This window comes from Panthera tigris, chromosome E2 (genome assembly GCF_018350195.1).
Source record: "Panthera tigris isolate Pti1 chromosome E2, P.tigris_Pti1_mat1.1, whole genome shotgun sequence".
Taxonomy (NCBI): Eukaryota; Metazoa; Chordata; class Mammalia; order Carnivora; family Felidae; genus Panthera; species Panthera tigris.
The window spans coordinates 60,125,135-60,141,754 of record NC_056674.1 but is presented as its reverse complement, the minus strand read 5'-3'; the positions used below and the strand labels follow the sequence as shown (position 1 = coordinate 60,141,754).

The 16,620-nt window shown below is 67.9% G+C and overlaps 1 protein-coding gene across 2 annotated transcripts in view; it reads right to left on the bottom strand.

The window, feature by feature from the left end:
• ZFPM1 (zinc finger protein, FOG family member 1) overlaps positions 1-16,620 on the bottom strand; it is a 66,522-nt gene that overhangs the window by 21,533 nt on the left and 28,369 nt on the right. For both annotated transcript variants that reach the window (XM_042969148.1, XM_042969149.1), the window contains exon 3: positions 14,791-14,904. In XM_042969148.1, coding sequence (XP_042825082.1) covers positions 14,791-14,904 — 114 coding nt within the window. The remainder of the gene's footprint in view (positions 1-14,790; positions 14,905-16,620) is intronic.

Here is a 16,620-nt window from a genome sequence, read left to right as displayed (position 1 = left end):
ATCCAGGCTCTGTCCCCACGCGGCCACTGCCCTCCAGGCTCTGTCCCCACACGGCCACCACCGCCATCCAGGCTCTGCCCCACGCGGCCACCACCATCCAGACTGTCCCCACACGGCCACCGCCATCCAGGCTCTGTCCCAACATGGCCACTGCCACCGTCCGGGCTCTGTCCCCACAAGGCCACCGTCGCCATCCAGGCTCTGTCCCCACACGGCCACTGCCCTCCAGGCTCTGTCCCCACACGGCCACCACCGCCATCCAGGCCCTGTCCCAACATGGCCACTGCCATCCAGACTGTCCCCACGTGGCTACTGCCGCCCTCCAGGCTCTGTCTCCACACGGCCACCACCGCCCTCCAGGCTCTGCCCCACGCGGCCACCACCATCCAGACTGTCCCCATACGGCCACCGCCACCGTCCAGGCTGTCCCTACACGGCCACCACCATCCAGGCTCTGTCCCAACATGGCCACTGCCATCCAGGCTGTCCCCACGTGGCTACTGCTGTCCAGGCTCTGTCCCCATGCAGCCACCGCCCTCCAGGCCCTGTCCCCACACGGCCACCACCGCCTTCCAGGCCCTGTCCCCACACGGCCACCACCGCCTTCCAGGCTCTGCCCCACGCGGCCACCATCCAGACTGTCCCCACACGGCCACCGCCGCCGTCCAGGCTGTCCCCACACGGCCACCACCGCCCTCCAGGCCCTGTCCCCACATGGCCACCACCATCCAGGCTCTGTCCCAACATGGCCACTGCCATCCAGGCTGTCCCCACGTGGCTACTGCCGTCCAGGCTCTGTCCCCATGCGGCCACTGCCCTCCAGGCCCTGTCCCCACACGGCCACCACCGCCTTCCAGGCTCTGCCCCACGTGGCCACCGCCATCCAGGCTGTGTCCCCACGTGGCCACTGCCACCGTCCAGGCTCTGTCCCCACACGGCCACCGCCCTCCAGGCTCTGTCCCCTCTGCAGCTTTAGCAGCTGACCATGGACCTGCCCTTCTGGAACAGAGCTGCCTTGGTGGGGGGGGGGGGCAGGAGACTGACCCCTATTAACCCGGCTGAGCCCCGGGGGCTCGAGAGCCTGGTTTGTATCCCACCACGGCCCCCTCCCAGCTGGACGGGTCACTTCCCTCTCAGCCCTCGGCTATTCCTTACGCGAAATGGGGGTGGGGGGAAGAATCCCCGCCTCACAGGTCAGCACAAGGCGAGGTGCATCCAGCCAGGCCGCCAGAGTCCCACATGACGCCGGCCGGGCTCTGCCCCTCCGGGGGTCGCCACTCCTAAGACACATGCTGCCAGCACCCGCTCTCAGCGGTGACGGAACCTCCAGCAGCACCACAGGGCCCCCAGTCCCTGCCTCCGAGCCCGCGTGGGACAGTGGGACCCAGCGGCAGCCACCGCCAGTGGCTCGCCGGGACACCCTCGGCCCCCGGCGCGTTGGGAGATCTGGGGCCTGTACCTGCCTGTTGGGAGGGCAGAGCCTGGTGACCCGGGAACACCAAGCAGGGGCCGCGTGGAGGGCCCCCTCCTGGACGGCCCTGCTCGTGTGCAATCCTCCTGTGCTCCGGCTGGAGGAGACCAGGTCCCCATCGGCTTCTGGGAACATCTGTACCTGCTGGGACCCACCCTGTCGGCCCATTTTTGCTTCTTGTGTACACATGGGGCCACAAGGCCAGAGGAGGGGGACTCGGGACAGGCTGAGCCGGAGGCGAGGAAGGCACGGGGCTGTGTTCCAGCGGGTCGGGGAGGTCAAAGTACACGGTGGGCGGCCAGGGGCTCCACGGGAGGCCTGTCCCGATGCTGCCTCTCCCCAAACCCGGACACCAGCCGGAGGTGCCCACTGTCCCCTGGGACAGTGCTAAGACGCCCCCCAGGCTGCTGTCCTTCACGCCATACCACCCCGCAGGCCCCGGGAAGCGTACGCACGCCCACAGAGACTGGGGCCCCAGGGCCAGGAGACCCAGAGCCGTGGGGCCAGCCAGCCAGCATGTGCCCTGGACCAAGCCATACCTGAATGCCACGTCGGGGAAAAAAGGGGAGAGCCTGATTCCAGCCCTCCCCGTCACCAGTGGCCATGGCACCTTTGGCCAGACCCCACCCCATCTCAGGCCCCAGGATCCCATCTGTGAATTATGGGGACACGGTGTTGGGGAACAACGGCGGGGTCCATCTCCCCTTGCCAGTTGACAAAAGCAAGACTTGGAAAAGCTGAGGGACTGTCCGAGGTCACAGAGCCCAGGTCCCTCGGACCTCAACCTAGGCCGCGTGTCCTCACTCACAGTGGATCTGGAACGTCAGGTGGCCGGGACACCCCTGACGCGGGATGCTGGGATGCCCCGGCAGATCTGGAAGCACGGCCGTGGCCCCATTTCACAGGTGGGAGCAGCGAGGCTGAGCGGGGCAGAAGACGATCCCTGTGTCCAGGCAGTGGCCCCACGGCATTTAGTACGGCCACGGTGGAAGGAATCATCTGACGTGTGCTGCTGTCTGCCAGGCACGACAGGGCGAGGGGGCCACAGACACACACGCGATCACTTGAGGCCTCGACGGATTAGTGGCTCCTGGGGATCCCGGGTGAGGGTTTCCACCCTGCCTCCGGCCCCGGTGACCCCACAGAGCGTCCCCGGAAGGTGCAGACCGCTGTGGGAGGGCCAGGGTCTGGGGAGAGGCAGCCAGGAGGCCCAGGGCCTGTGAACTGAGGACGTGTATAAAAACGGGGACCAACAGCTGTCATCCTTCAGATTTCATCTACGAGCTGGGATTTCTGGCCTCACGGGGGCACCATGGCACAGCCGGACAGCTGGGCTCTGGCTCCCGCAGGGCTATGACCCCTGAGAGGGTGACCGCCTCTCCTCAGGACGACGCCCCACCCCTGCACCCGTTCCCAGGGACCTCCCTGACCCACTGCACACGGGGGCCACTCCCGGCTGCCCCCACCCCAGACCCACCACCGCTCGAGAGGGTCTCCAGCTTCTCTGCCCACGGTGGCCCCACCGGCTTCTGGGCCTGGATGCAGGTGTCCAGCCTGCAGAGGCCCTTCCTTCTCTCCCCAGCCCGAGGTTTTCAAAGGGTCTCAAGCCCAGAACCTCCCTTCCTAAGGTGGTCACAGGGGGCCAGGCTGGAGGGGGTGGGTTCCGGAGCTCGGACCCTGAGGCCTCTCTCTCCCCTTGGCATGGGGCCTACCTGCCAGGAGGCGACGGCGGCCTGCCCAGCCCACACCTGCCCGAGGTGCGTTTGCCACTGGACGTGGGCCTATGCCACTGGGCGTGGCGCCATTTGTCCCAACCCTCCTCCTGCCGCCAAGCACTGCTCGGCGGCTGGGTCACGTGGGGCTGGCCCGAGCCCTGGGGGAGCTGGCGGGCAGGCGGCGTCCCTGGGAGCCACACAGAGGGGGCTGGCGGGCCCACACCACAGCCAGCTCTGCCGCGGGCCAGTGGGTGCCGGCCACGGTGCCCACCACGGGGCATGACCCCGGACGCCTGGCCGGGGACCTCCGTGTGCCTGTCCCCCATGCAGGCAGTGGGGGCGATGCCATCGGCTACCGGCCCCTCCCTGCCTCTTGGCCTTGTCACACCCTGGACTCCCGTCACCTCTAGTGCTAGGGGTGCTGACGGTTGTGTCCTGGAGGCCCTGAGAGTGCCTGCGACCCAGTGGACACCCGTGTCTGGAAGACGGTGGCTGGAAGCAGGGACCACCGTGGGTCTGCACCGCCAGCCAGCAGGGGGGCAGTGGCACGGACGGCAGCCCTCAGATGCTGGAGCCCCGCTCTGCCCCCGCCCCACCCACCAGCTGGTGCCTGTGAACCTCCCTCCCTATCGCCGAAACATCGCTGGAAATTATTGATTTTTTGACACAGAACAACAGCCCATCTTTATCGGGCTGAACCCTGGCCCCAGCTAATGGCGGAGCTGGGGCCTCCTGGGATGGCCAGCAGCCCAGGGTGGGGCCTGCAGGGGCCCTTCACCACTGGGGGGGGCGGGCGGCAGGCTCAGGGAGAGGGGTCTGGGGGGCTGGGAGGGGCAGAGCGTCCGCGGCCATCCGGACCAGTCCCCGCGTGGGTGGTAGGGGCCCCGCGGGCAGCTCAGAGCCAGGTCCGGGGGGGGCGGTCACAGTGGGGGCTGCCCTGAGCTCTGATCACCCCACCTGAACCCCCAACCCGGGGCTTCTTGGGGACCTGGTTGTGCCGTCAGACACTTCCCCCTCGGGCACGGCCAAGAGCAGCTCGTCTGGCAGGAGGAGACAGGGCGGGTGGTGGGGCCTGAGACCCCTTAGCAGTGTGCGCACTGGGCCCGACGCACCCCGCCAAGACGACCTCCGATGGACGAGGTCTCCCCTCAGCCCCGTGGGATCTCGAGGGGGTTTCCAGGAGCCTCGAAGTGGGAGAACTCGTGGTGCCTCCAGCCTTCTTGAAAAGCCAACTGGCCTGGGTCTCTGGGCCTCAGTCTTCCCGGTTATGGAGTGGGGAGAGCCAGTCCCACCAGCTCCCGGACCCGGGTACTCTGGCCTTGGGAGACCCTGAGGCCTGAGCGCTGGGGTGGGGGTCCCTGGCTCTCCCCTGCCCCGCCTCATCCTGGCAGCGGGCTGGAAGCAGGATGTGTGATAAGGTAAAGAAAATACCTCCTGTGCAAACAGCTTATCTGGCTCCTATCGGTGTCCTGGCCCCTGCCCCCTGTTTTTCCAGGGGCCGACGCCACCGGGGGCCCTTCCTTCCCGTCCAGCCTCCAGCTCACCACCTCCTGGCCTCTGGCCTGGCCACGCACCCCGTTCCCTGCCTAGGCTGGGGAGCGGCCAGGGGTCCGGGCCCGGCCTCTCCTCTGTGAACTGAAGGGTAGGCGGGTGGGCAAGTGAGGGTCTGGGCAGAGCCTGGGTGGTCGCAGGGGTAAAGGCCGACGGGACGGCCCTCCTACCACTGCCACTGCTGGCGGCCTGGGTGCTGCCCCCAGCCTGGCAGGTGCCTACCTCCACCCCGGGGGCGTGGCAGCAGCAGGCATGGAGGTCAGAGGTCAGCCGGCACCATGGAGAATAAGACGCTGCCACCACCCGTGGCCCGGAGAGCCCTCAGGGCTTACAGAGATCCTTCCAGAAAAGGCAGCCTCCTGTCCGCCCCGCCCACAAAGGAGGCACTCACAAGAGGAGGGCCTGGGCCCGCCCTGCGTGCGCGGAACCCCTGACACCTGCCTTCGCAGCACTGATCGGCTCGCCCTCAACCCCGCCCCCCTGCAGCACAGGCGTGGTTACTCTCCTCCTCACAGACGAGACCAAGGGTCAGAGCGGACCCGGCCACACAGCGAGGCGGGTGACGGAGTTCAAACCCAGAGGTCTGACCCCATCCAGGCCTCCGTCCTTCAGGCCCCTTGAAGGGGAGGCAGGGAAGAAGGGGGCTGGGCTGGGGCAGGGGTCCAGGAAGCGGGGCGGGAGGCTCCGAGTACAGAGGGCACTGCCCCCCGCACGCAGCAGGGGCAGCTCCTTCCTACCTCGCCTCTACCCCGGAGCCCTCGGGGCGGCCGACCGGGCCCCAGATGGGGGCCCGTGCCCGCAGCTGGGCTCCGTGGGGGTGCTAGCGCCCAGCTCCACACCTGGCACAGGGGTGGCATGTGCCCACCCTCCAAGACCCAGCAAGGCCCCTGGGCCCTGGGGCGGGGCAGGGCAAGTCCCACAGAACCACCTCAGGCAGTGGCAAGGGGACGGGTGGCGGTGGGGCCACCCTGACGTTACCCCCGATCGGCTGTTACTGCCGCGGCCTTCGGGGTCCGTTCAGCCCCACGGTGTGCGCAGGGAGACGCGTGCCGACAGAACGGTTAGGAATCCTCGGGGAATGTGCTTTCGAATCGTTTCTCCCTCTGCCGGTAGAGATTTTGCGGGTCGGCAGGGCCACGACGACAGTCCTCACCACCCTATGCCTGTCCGCACGGAGGTGACCGTGCGGGATAAATTCCTAGAAGGGGACTGCGGAGTCGGGGCCAGAGCTCGCGGCTGTGGCGTGCGGCGCGGCCAGGGGCACCCGGATGTCTGTGAGCTCTCGCCAGGAGGGCAGGGACGGGCCCGGGGCCCCAGGGAGGCCACGACACCCGACGGATGCCCACACATCCGGCCCACCTGCCCGAGGCGGCCTTGCCCTCGGGGGCCGGGCCTGGCCGAGGGAGGGCTGACCCAGAGGCGGCTGCAGAGGGGCAAAGGCGGTCCTGGGCGGGGGAGGGGGCCTCCCCGCGACGACGACGACACACAAAAGCCCCAGCGATAGCATCACGCCGTGTTTCAGGCCCAGCTCGGCCCTTTCGGGCAGGATATGACCAGCCCTCGAACCAATGGCGGGCCCTTTGTCCCATCTCCGGGGACCGATCTTATCGGCCGCATCCACGGCCGCCGTAATGGAAAAACACGGTGAGGAAATCAAAAGTTACGCACAGAGATAGACGAATAATAAATAAACAAATAAATAAATAAATAAACATAAAGAGCCAGTGCTGGCTGCAGGGGAGGGGTCCCCAGGGGCGGGCGGGGGTGCTGCAGGTGGGGGCCTGGCTCCCATCCCGGGGGGGGGGGGGCGTCTGACAGAGCCGCCGCACCTCGCCAAGCCTCGGTTTCCCTGCCTGTCAGGTGGGGCCGGGGGAGCCGGCTGGAGAAGGAACAGCCTGACGGGAGGCCCCGGCCGTGGCCGCACGGCCACAGGGAGGACCCGCACGGTGCCCGGGGACCGCTGCGCCCTGCCCGGCCCCCGTCATGTCTCCCGACGCCCCGGCCCACAGAAGGGGGCCAGCCGGAGGCCAGGTCCGCCCCGGTGCGAGCGGTGCCCCGCAGGCCCGGGGTAACGGGACGGGGACAGCGAGGCTGACGATACCGGAGTCAGGGACAGTGACCGTGTCGGTGACAGCGACGGTGACAACGTGAGCAACAGCAGGAGTCCCTCTGTCGGCCAAGGGGCTGTGCCAGTGCTGGTCCTGGGAAGAGGGCCCTGCTGGCGGGAACGGCCTGCTGTCACACGCCAACCCCGTCAGCCCCCGGGTGTCTCCCAGGTGCGTCTGCCGCCACCTCCTCGTGGAGGCCCCAGGCCACGCGGCCAGGCTGTGCGGAGTCTGGGTTTGGGCCCCGGAGGAGGACAGCGAGGGGACCTTCTGGAAGGGGCCCCCCAGGTGCGGGCAGGCGGACCCAGACCTGCAGCCCACTGACATTTGGGAGGCGCTGGCAGAGCAAAGGCGGACGGACGCTCAGACACGGCCTGGGGCCAGGGGGCGGTCTGGCCGGGGCAGGAAGCCGGTGGGAGGGCGGAGGAGGAAGCCAGGCTCGATTAGCGCCCGCGGCCAAGATAGGCCACCCTGGCCACAGATAGCCGCTCCCGGAAGGCCGGTGAGGTCAGCGGGCGGCACGGGGCAGGCGGCCAGGCCCGGGCCCCCACCCGCCGCCGGGACGGCCGAGGACTCAGGCCCCGGCCATGCTCCCTGCCGGGTGCTGTGCCGCCCCCTCACCCTCCGCCAGGCACAGTCTACACGCCGGGAGGCGTCGGAAAGCCCCTGGGCACCACGTGTGACAAGGCCAAGAGGGGCTGGGTGAGGGGACCTTTCCCTGGGAACCAGGGCCGCGAACTCAGTCCACTCAAGCGCCCGGTGGTGGTGGCCAGAAACGGTCACTGAACCTCTCTGGGCTTTCCACATCTGTAAAACATTTACACAACATTTGTGTAATTTACATTTACATTTGTGTAAATTACATTACAGATGTTTCCACATCTGTAAAACGGGGAGCACGGCACCTGCTGCCAAATTTCCGTCAGCTTGTCTCCCGAGTCCACCCCCTGCGGTCCCGCCACAGGGCCTTTGCTCGGCTGCGCTGTAAAGGCCGGCTTACCCAGGGAGTCTGCAGCTTGCTCCCCGGCCCAGGGCGCCGTCTGTGCACATCCCCGCGGGTCAGGGGCATCTCCTCGCCCAGCGCCAGCTGCCACGCGCTCCCCTGCGTTTCTCTCGGTTAGTGTCCGAGCCCCTCACGGTGCTGTCACAGGCCCCGGCCCCCGGGTGGGGTGAGGCGGACGACGGAGCCAGCCGCGGCAGCGAGCCATCCGGCCAGGGCCCGTCTGGGTGCCGGGTGGGGAGCCACTAACCGCGGGGAGGGGCTGCCCCGGGGGCGAGGGGTCAGCAGCCCAGCCGTGGGGGACGCCACGCTGCCAGCTCCGTGCCTCAGTTTCCCCACAGAGACGGGCAGTGAGCTCTGGCTGCGGATGCCCCCCTCTCTGCGCACGGCCTTTCGGGGGTGCCGGGTGTGGCCTGGTGCCCCCCGGGCAGCGCAAGAGGTGGCATCCGTGCGGGACAGGCGGCCACGGAGGCCACGGCCCCTACCTCAGCCGTGTCCTGGGGGTCCTGTCTACAGGGCCTCGCTCAGAGGGGTGGGCGGGCCTGAGCTGTGGCGGTGGATGCCAGCCAGGGGTTCAGGCCCCTTCTCTGGCCCAGGGACCAGCGGTCTGGGGAGCGTGTCCTGGCAAGAGCCCACGGGCGACCCTCAGCCTGTGACAGCTGAACCCCATTTCCTATGGGATGCCGCCCCCTTGATCTGAGCTTGCCTCCTCCCTCCTCACCCCTGCGCCCGCCCCAGTCCCAGCGGGGCGCCCTCTGGCCTTCCCTGTGCCCGGTGCACCGTCCCCAGCGGCTCCCCCCCTCTTCTGGCCCGTGGGCTCGGCCAGGCCTGTTCGGCATCGCTCCCTCTCGTTTTCCAGAGCCTCACCCCTCGGCCGCGTGACGTCGTCGCTTCCGGGTTATTCTGTCTCTGTCTCCCTAACTCGAACCTCAGTGCCCTGGCCACCTGGACGCTGCGGGCCCCGAGCAGGTGTTTGACATACAAGTGTTCGTGGAGTGAATAAACGACCTTCTCCTGCCGGCTCCTGGGCCGCAGAGACCAGGATGTTTTGGCCCGGAGGCCTGTGTCACCCCCACGACACAGCTCCAGGAGGGCAGGACCACCCCCCCTTGTTGCCGGGAGCAGCGGCACGGCTGGCCCCCTGCAGGTGTCTGTAAACAGCTGGGAAGGCGGGCGGGCTGGCTGACCACGGGGGCACGCAGCCCGCCCACCCCGGGCCTTCCGCCACCGCCTGGAATCTCCGTCTGCTCGGCCGGGAAAGGGGGTCTGGACAGGCACGGGGCCCAGCGGGCGGGTCTCGGGGCCCACGTCCCCCTGGGACACCCAGAAGAGGTGGCCGACTCTGGCCCCTGGCGCTGACCCCGGGCTGACCCTTGCCATCTACCATCACCCTCTCCTTCGCCCCTCCCCCATCTGTTAATCTAAGACAAATAGGCCTATCGGGTGGCAGTGCCGGGCCCCACGATAACGCAAAATAGCCGAAATGATTTTTTTCCCACCCACGCAGGCCGCGCTGCTGGGCGGGGACGTGCGGCCAGGCCGTATCGGTCCATCTCCCGGGCTGTCCATCAGGACAGGCCGTCCTGCCTCGGCAGCCCGACCGCCCGCCGCCCGATAACAGACCTTGAGGTTTGCCTAGAAACTCCGGCAGTGAGATTAGTCAGCCGAGCACAGCCCAGATAGCCGGCCCGGCGCCCTTGCTCACGCTCCAGAGGTGAAGATTCCGGCAGGCTCCCCAGGACCCCCGGGGTGGGGGGGATCGGGCTCCAGGGCTCAAGCAGGAGGCAGCTCCGCCTCTGGCCCCTCACGGCACCGTGCTCCCTGCGGGTGCGCCTTCAACCCAGCTGCTGCGTGGCAGCTGACCAGACACCTCGCTTGAAATCCCCCAGCCCTTCCTTTAATGTCGAGACCGTGGAGGCGTCTCCCTACACCCCACAGCACGGAGCCCCAACCCTGACCCACCTGCGCCCATTCCGTCTCATGCTCCAGCCACACCCACCCACGCTGTTCAAACCTCAGGGCCTTTGCACTGCCCGGACACCCTCACCCCACTCCAGCTGGTCCTCTGGCCTCAGCTCAGGGATGTCTCTGCTGACCTGCAGCGCCGTGAGGACATGGCCAGCCTTCCCACCTCTGCCCCCAGGGCCCGAGATGGGGACATAAACGGTAACACCGGATGCCTGGCCAATTAGATTTTCTTTTGTGAACAGTGGTCACCAGGAAAGAGTTCCAGGCTCCGAGGCTCCTATGGGTGAAAGGAACCCCACTCTTGGGGCCCTGATCACAAAGCCAGGCCACAGGCCGCCCCCCCTCCCCCGCCAAGCTGACCACCAAGTGTGCCCCTGGCCACCTCCCCCCTTCCTGGGCCCACGGAGCCCAGGCCACCCTCACGGCTACTTGATGCCCCCCTGCGGGCCCCCACCTGGCGTGGCACCTGCACTCAGCAGTGGTTGCACACTGGCCCCCATCCGGGGCATCCGGGCCTTGCCTGCCCTGTGCCAGGCTCACCAGGGCCGGAGGAGGCGGCCCAGCCCCAGGCGGCCCGGCAGAGGGGCTGCTCAGGCGGGAGGGGGGTCCCACACCATGAGGCTGGCTGCAGAGGAGGCTCCCGGACGCCCTGGGACTCCCCAGAGCCGTTCCCTTCACCCCGGTTCCTCATGACCTGGCCAGGCAGGCCGAGGGCACGCTGACGGCCACTGCACAGGGGCTCAGATGGGGCCCAGAAGGTGGGTGATGCGCCCAGGACCCCCACTCAGGACGGGACCCTCCAGGCTCAGTCCGAACGGAGGCCGGCCTTCCTGCCTGACCTGTTTCTTTTAGATGTTAGTGGGGAGACAGAGAGGAGGGAGAGGGGACGGATGAATGGCAGGAGGGCTGGGGGTCGTGGAGTGAGGGGCCGACCCCTTTCAGGCAGAAAGCTCGTGGCCAGCTGCCCTCCAGACATGCTTTGGGGATTACAGATTACAGCTCTCAGATATTTGCATATCAGAATTTTAAACAGCCAGCCCCTCCAGCAAACAAGGTCATTTCAAAGATAAAAATACTGAGCCTTCCCCCTTCCTGCCACCCACCGCCTTTCCCCTCAAAGCCCCCAGCCCAGCATCCCCACGTCCCTGAGCCCCAGTGGGTATTTCCCGACCACGGGCTGACGCGCCCTCCCTACAGACCTGGGACCAGGCTCCAGGGCCTCCTGTCTGGGCCTCGGTCTCACCCCCGGGGCCTTTGCACGGGCTCTGCACTTCTGACCCGAGGACCTCCCTGCCCTATGGGGCCCATCTGGGAGCCACCTTCCCCTCGGGGACTTCCACAGTCCCCTCACTGGTGTGGTCGGGGCTCCCAGCGTGGAGGACACCCTAGCACACGGCTCCTTGGGATGCAGGGAGGATCCATCTAATTCCGGGGGGAGGGGGGGCTCTGCCCGGGCCCTCACCCGCCCCAGGGGGCAGCTGCGGTCCCGCTGCTCAGAGGAGAGAGGGGACATCTATCCCTGAGACCGCACTGCGGGGACACCTCGGAGCCGGCCTCACCCTGGGCCACAAACCACTCGCAGGGACGCAGGAAGCGGAGGGCGGCCTCTCCCAGCCTCGGGCCCCCTGCTTGGCAGCTGAAGCGGGCAGTGCCTCTCTGCCCCGCGAGTGGCTTCTCCACATGACATCCCAGCCCAGGCCGCCGGCGAGGGGAGACAACACTGCAGCTCTCTGTGTGCTGTGGGCGTAGCCCCTTCACAGGCCCCTTAGCTCTATCGTACAGACGAGGAAACTGAGGCCCAGAGAGGTCGGCAAAGCTGGAGCCCCTCCGGGGCAGGCACGCTCGGGGGTCTGTGCCCTGACCTCCGCGCCACTGGCCGTGCTCCCGCCTGACCCGCAACAGCTGAGGCCGCTGACGGAGCTCACAACTTCTCACAGTGGAAACGCATCCCTGAGGACCTCCCCAGCCTGGTTGTGGAGCTCTGGGGCCACCGGGTGTCGGGCGGGGGCGGCACCGGGCCCCTCACGGGTCCCGGATGCGCACTCCGGCGTCCACGAAGCCCTCGCACATCCACGACCTCGCTCGTGTCTGCAGTGTGTACCGAGGCCCTCCTGCCTGCTGCCCGGGGGTGCCGCCCGGGGGTGCTCGTGGCCGGCTCGTGGCCTTGCCCCTGGGGCAGAGTGGCCCCCCTGTGCCCGCTGTGCAGCTGCAGAGAGGCACCGAGGCCCAGTCTCTCCGCCGGGCTGTTGGCTGTTGTCACCGGCTCCTGGGCTCCCTGATCACGGGTCTGACCCGGGGGGGAGGTGCCTGGGAGACCCACGAGCCCTGGCCCTCGCTGGCAGATGGCAGCCAGGAAGGCGACCGGTGTGCACGGAGCTCTGTGCCTCGCGCCGGCCAGATGGGAAACTGAGGCTCGGGGCCAGGCCCTTCCCCAGAGCCAGACAGTGCAAGGTGCACGTGTGGTCCAAGCTGGTCACCTTCATCCAGAGGGCAAAGGTAGCTGGTGTCCCCAAGCCAGGCAGTACAGCCAGGGCTATTTTCCAGGCTTGGGGACAGACTCAGAGACACAGGGGCGGGTAGATGTAGACGCTCACCCGGGATGGGCAGAGTGGCAAGAAGGGGGCAGACAAGGCGAGGGGGGAGGGGCGCGTGGGACTCGTGGGCAGGGGCCACGGCCGCACACCCCCACCCTGGGCACTGCCCTCAGGGACGCCGGCCTGGTCAGGCCCTGGCAAAGCCCTGCTGCCCCATCGCTGGCACGGGCGGCCCCTCTCAGATAAGGGCCCACTGGGCCTCTCTGGCTTCCCTGGCGGGCGATAAGTGCGGCCTGCCCGGGGTCTGATAGGGGGCAGGCACCACGGCGGTTGGCCGGCGGCCGCTTATCGGCCCATCGCTGCCCACTGCACAGAAATTGCTATCTGCGGCGACGGACGGGGGAGCCCCCGGCCCCAGGGACGCACATAGCACAGGAAGCCCCCCGAGGCGCTCCAGCCCTAACCACGGCCACCCTCGGGCCGGCCGGTGCCCCGGGGTCAGCTTCCCATCTCCAGGAGGCTCTGTTCCTCCGTCTATGAAATGCGGATGATGATTGCACCGACGGGGGGATGGGGCCCCACCGGGGCAGTCACACACTCGCGGCCCCGGCTCTGGAGCCGGGGATCGGTCTGGACCCTGCTCTGCCACTTTCCAGCTGGGTGACCCTGGACAAGTCCCTCTGTCACTCTGCGCCCGAGCCTCCTGCATAAACTGGGGGGGGCTACCCCCGTGCCCGCCTCAGAGCCTGGGTGACGCTGCCTGGGGCTCTTCCTCCCCAGGGCCACTCTATCCAGTGGCCGGTCCAGGTCCCTCAGGCACATGGGTGGTCCCCACTCCCCCCCCCCCCGCCCCACCCCTGCAGCAGGAAGTTTCCTCCTAAAGACTGGAACGTGAGGTCCATGGGGCCTGGGGCAGTGCTGACCTGGCTGCTGTGGGCGCCTTGTTGTGACCTCATCTGCAGCTGGGGAAACTGAGGCAGGTAGCGCAGTCTGACCACGGGGTCCCCACCCAGCCTGTGCAGCACCATCCTGTGTGCGGAAAGGCCCCCGTGTGGACCCCAGCACCCAGCAGACAGGCGTCCGGCTCAGCTCTGAGGGCCATGAGGACCTCAAGGACACGTGGCCCTGTGGCCTGTCCCTTGCCGGGTGCTCCTTGATGGGAACAGGCCACACCGCGGGCACATTTCTGCCAGGGCACCCGGGGCCCCTCCTCTGCCGTCAACAGGTCCCCAAGAGGGGGGGTGGCGGCCAAGTCTGTTTTGAAGGGCGGCAGTGTTGCTGAGCTGGGGGCAGCAGAGGGGACCCCCAGCACCGTCCTACCCAGGGTGCTCCGCTCCTGGGCAACACGGTGGCCCATCCAGGTGGAAAGGGCAGAGAATGAGAGGGCACGGAAAACGTGGGGTTGCCATCTTGCTGCGACCGCCAGGCCACCCCGTCCTTCCCACAGCCTCAGACTGCCCACACTGTCCCTGTGTGGGACGGGCTGTGTTAAATCACGAGGGGAACCGGGGGGCATACGTGTCCCCACATCTACGCCGGAGCCGGCGGCAGACATCACTAGTCAATCACGGCTCTCTTCTCCCGAGGCTTGGGGACACCCCCTCCCCTGCCCCCCAAGAGGTCCACATGGACTTTCAACCTGAGCCTGGAGGGAGACCATCTCTGACACCCTTCCTATCTTGGCCCCCGAGGGCCCTCAGAGGAGGGATTCGGGTCCCTTCTGCCCTGGCAGAGCCTGTCCCTACCCCACCTGGGTGCTTCCTCTCCACCGGCCACAGCCTCCTCGGGCTGCTCGTGCACCCTCCCTGAGGACTGTTTGCTCACAGCTAGAAGACGGGTACTCAGCAAGCGCTCAATGAATGCTTCCTGCATCCACGCACGCCCGGCCCAAGTGCACGGCGTCCCCTCACCGAGACCGTGCCCGCCAACCCTCGCCGACGCACAGACACGCGGCCCCACGACCCCGCCCCCGCCACCCTGCGTTCCCCGGAACAAACAGAAACGGCAGACGCGCCCAGCTCTCCCTGCACTGCTAGGAGTACAGGGAGAACCATCTGGTAGGACCTCCAAAGTCAGAATTCGGGCAGGGGGATGGGCCCTCTCCCACCCCGCACGGGCCCGAACCCCCAGCCCAGCTGGGACGCAGAGGCATCCACCTCCGTGGCTCCCAGTCCCTGCGATGCCTCTCGCTGGCCTCACCACCTTCTCCTCTCCCCCAGCCAGGCACGCTGCCTCCTGGGAGCCCTCAGAGCGCGTGGGCAAGGGCTTTAGCTCCGGGCATCGGCAGGGCTTGGTGGCCTCCTCCCACGCTATCGCCGGCCCCACAGGCTGCCTGGACTTCGGAACGGGCACGGGCACGGGCCCCGGCCCGGAGGGTCGCCGCCAACCTCCTCGGCCGTCCCACCCCCGCTGGCAGGACAGCAGCCCCCGGCATGGGTGTGGTTACCTGGCCCGCTCCAGGAGCTGCCCGACTCCTCCTCCAGCCCGGCCTCTGGCTCCATCTCGGGGCCTCCTGGGGATGTGGCGGGTGGCGGCGATGGTGGGGGCGGGGGACTGGCGTCTGCGGGCAGGAAAACACGGTCAGGCCCCGCCATCTCCGGGCACCGTGTCGCCCACCTCCCCCCCGTGGCCAGGAGGGACACCGAGACCCAGGCGGTGAGCGCGCGCCCGAGGTCCCTCCACACCGGGCTTGCGCTCACGGGGGCACAGACACCTCAGTTTTCCCCTTGGCCTTCAGAGCCCCTCATCCCCCCATTAACTGCAGCAACAATTGCTCTTCCTGTGGCCGCTAATAATTAGAGGGCAGGGTGGCCTCACGGGCACACCCAGGCCAGCGGGCGGCCGTGCAGGCTCCCTGGTCTCCTCCGCCGGCAGCTGGGGGCCCCTCCAGCCGGGCCCGGCACCCGGGTCCAGCCCAAAGGGCATATTTGCCTTCCCTGCTGAGCCTGATAACCACGCAGCCCCCAATCGATGAGCTCCCATAAAAGCCCCCCCTCGGTGACGTCACACGCCCGGCAGATTATTAATACCCAAGATAAGGGCTGTGATTAACATCAAATAAATCAATCACACAGTATAAAAGTCCTATTATTTTTGGCTATAAATCAACGTGGCTGGCATTCGAGCCCCGGCCATCGCGCGGGAGCCGCGCTGGGCCCGCCCGAGAGGCAGAGCTCGCTCCCAGCCGCCTTATCTCGCCCATCGCTGCGTTATCACCGCGGCCTGGGCCAGGTGCAACCCCGGCTGTTTTTTCCAGCTCTTTCCCCGGCCCCGCCCCCACCCACCCCGTGCAGCCCCAGCCAGCAGATCAGATAAGGGGCCCGGCTCCCCTGGAAAGCCACCGGGTCAAAGTCCACCAGTAACAGCCACTTGGCCTTTGGTAGATCGGGGCGCCCCCATTAGCACACAGCACCTCACAGCGGTGGTGATGGCGGTGGCGATAAGGGGGCCCCGGGCGCACTGCCACAGGCTCGGCCGCCCAGACCCAGCAACCGAGGCTCAGGCAGGGCAGGAGCACGGGCCCCGGGGACAGACATGATGCGGACGATGGTGGCAGAGATAGTAATAGTGAACACGAACCAGCACCGAGGCCGGGCCCCTGACCCCGGCACCCCGGCCACTGTGTCTGGGTGGGCCGAGGGGCCACTCCTGAGGGGCCTGCCACTGGGGAGAGGGACCGAGGGGCCACCAGGTCTCAGAGCACGAGGCTTGTTGGACTCCTGGCCTGTGGCCATCCCAGGGGGGACGATGATGCTCTGATGCTCTGAGACTGGGAGATGCTGGGGGTGGGGGGGGGGGTCCCCGCGCTCTGCCTGGGGTCTCTGTGCCCCGGCCCCACCCCCACCCAGCAGAAGGCCGCTGTCCACTCGCCATATTCCACCTCAGGGCCTTTGCACGGGCAGGTGCTGCCGCCCGGGGACGGCCTTCTCTGCGCATCCTCCGTGTGCAAGGGCATCGAGGTGCTGAATGGGGATAAGATCACGGGCCACGGGCAGCAGGGTGGGGGCGGGAAGAGGTGCACCAGACCACACCCCCACTAGTCTCGCAACCTGAGTGTTCTCCTCAGGAAAGCAGGCCGCCCCCAGGGCCTCAGTGAGCCCCCTCCCCCTGGAGGGGGGGGGCGTACAGCTCGCTAGGGAAGCCGCCCTCGCCCTGAGGCCAGAGCCGGCCTCCTGGTGGTTAGCACATGCCCAGGCACCTCACCCTCAGCACTACCTCTGGCCCACGAAACTGCCACCAGGAGGGTCCAAAGAAAGGTTCCAGGTGCCTGGGGGGG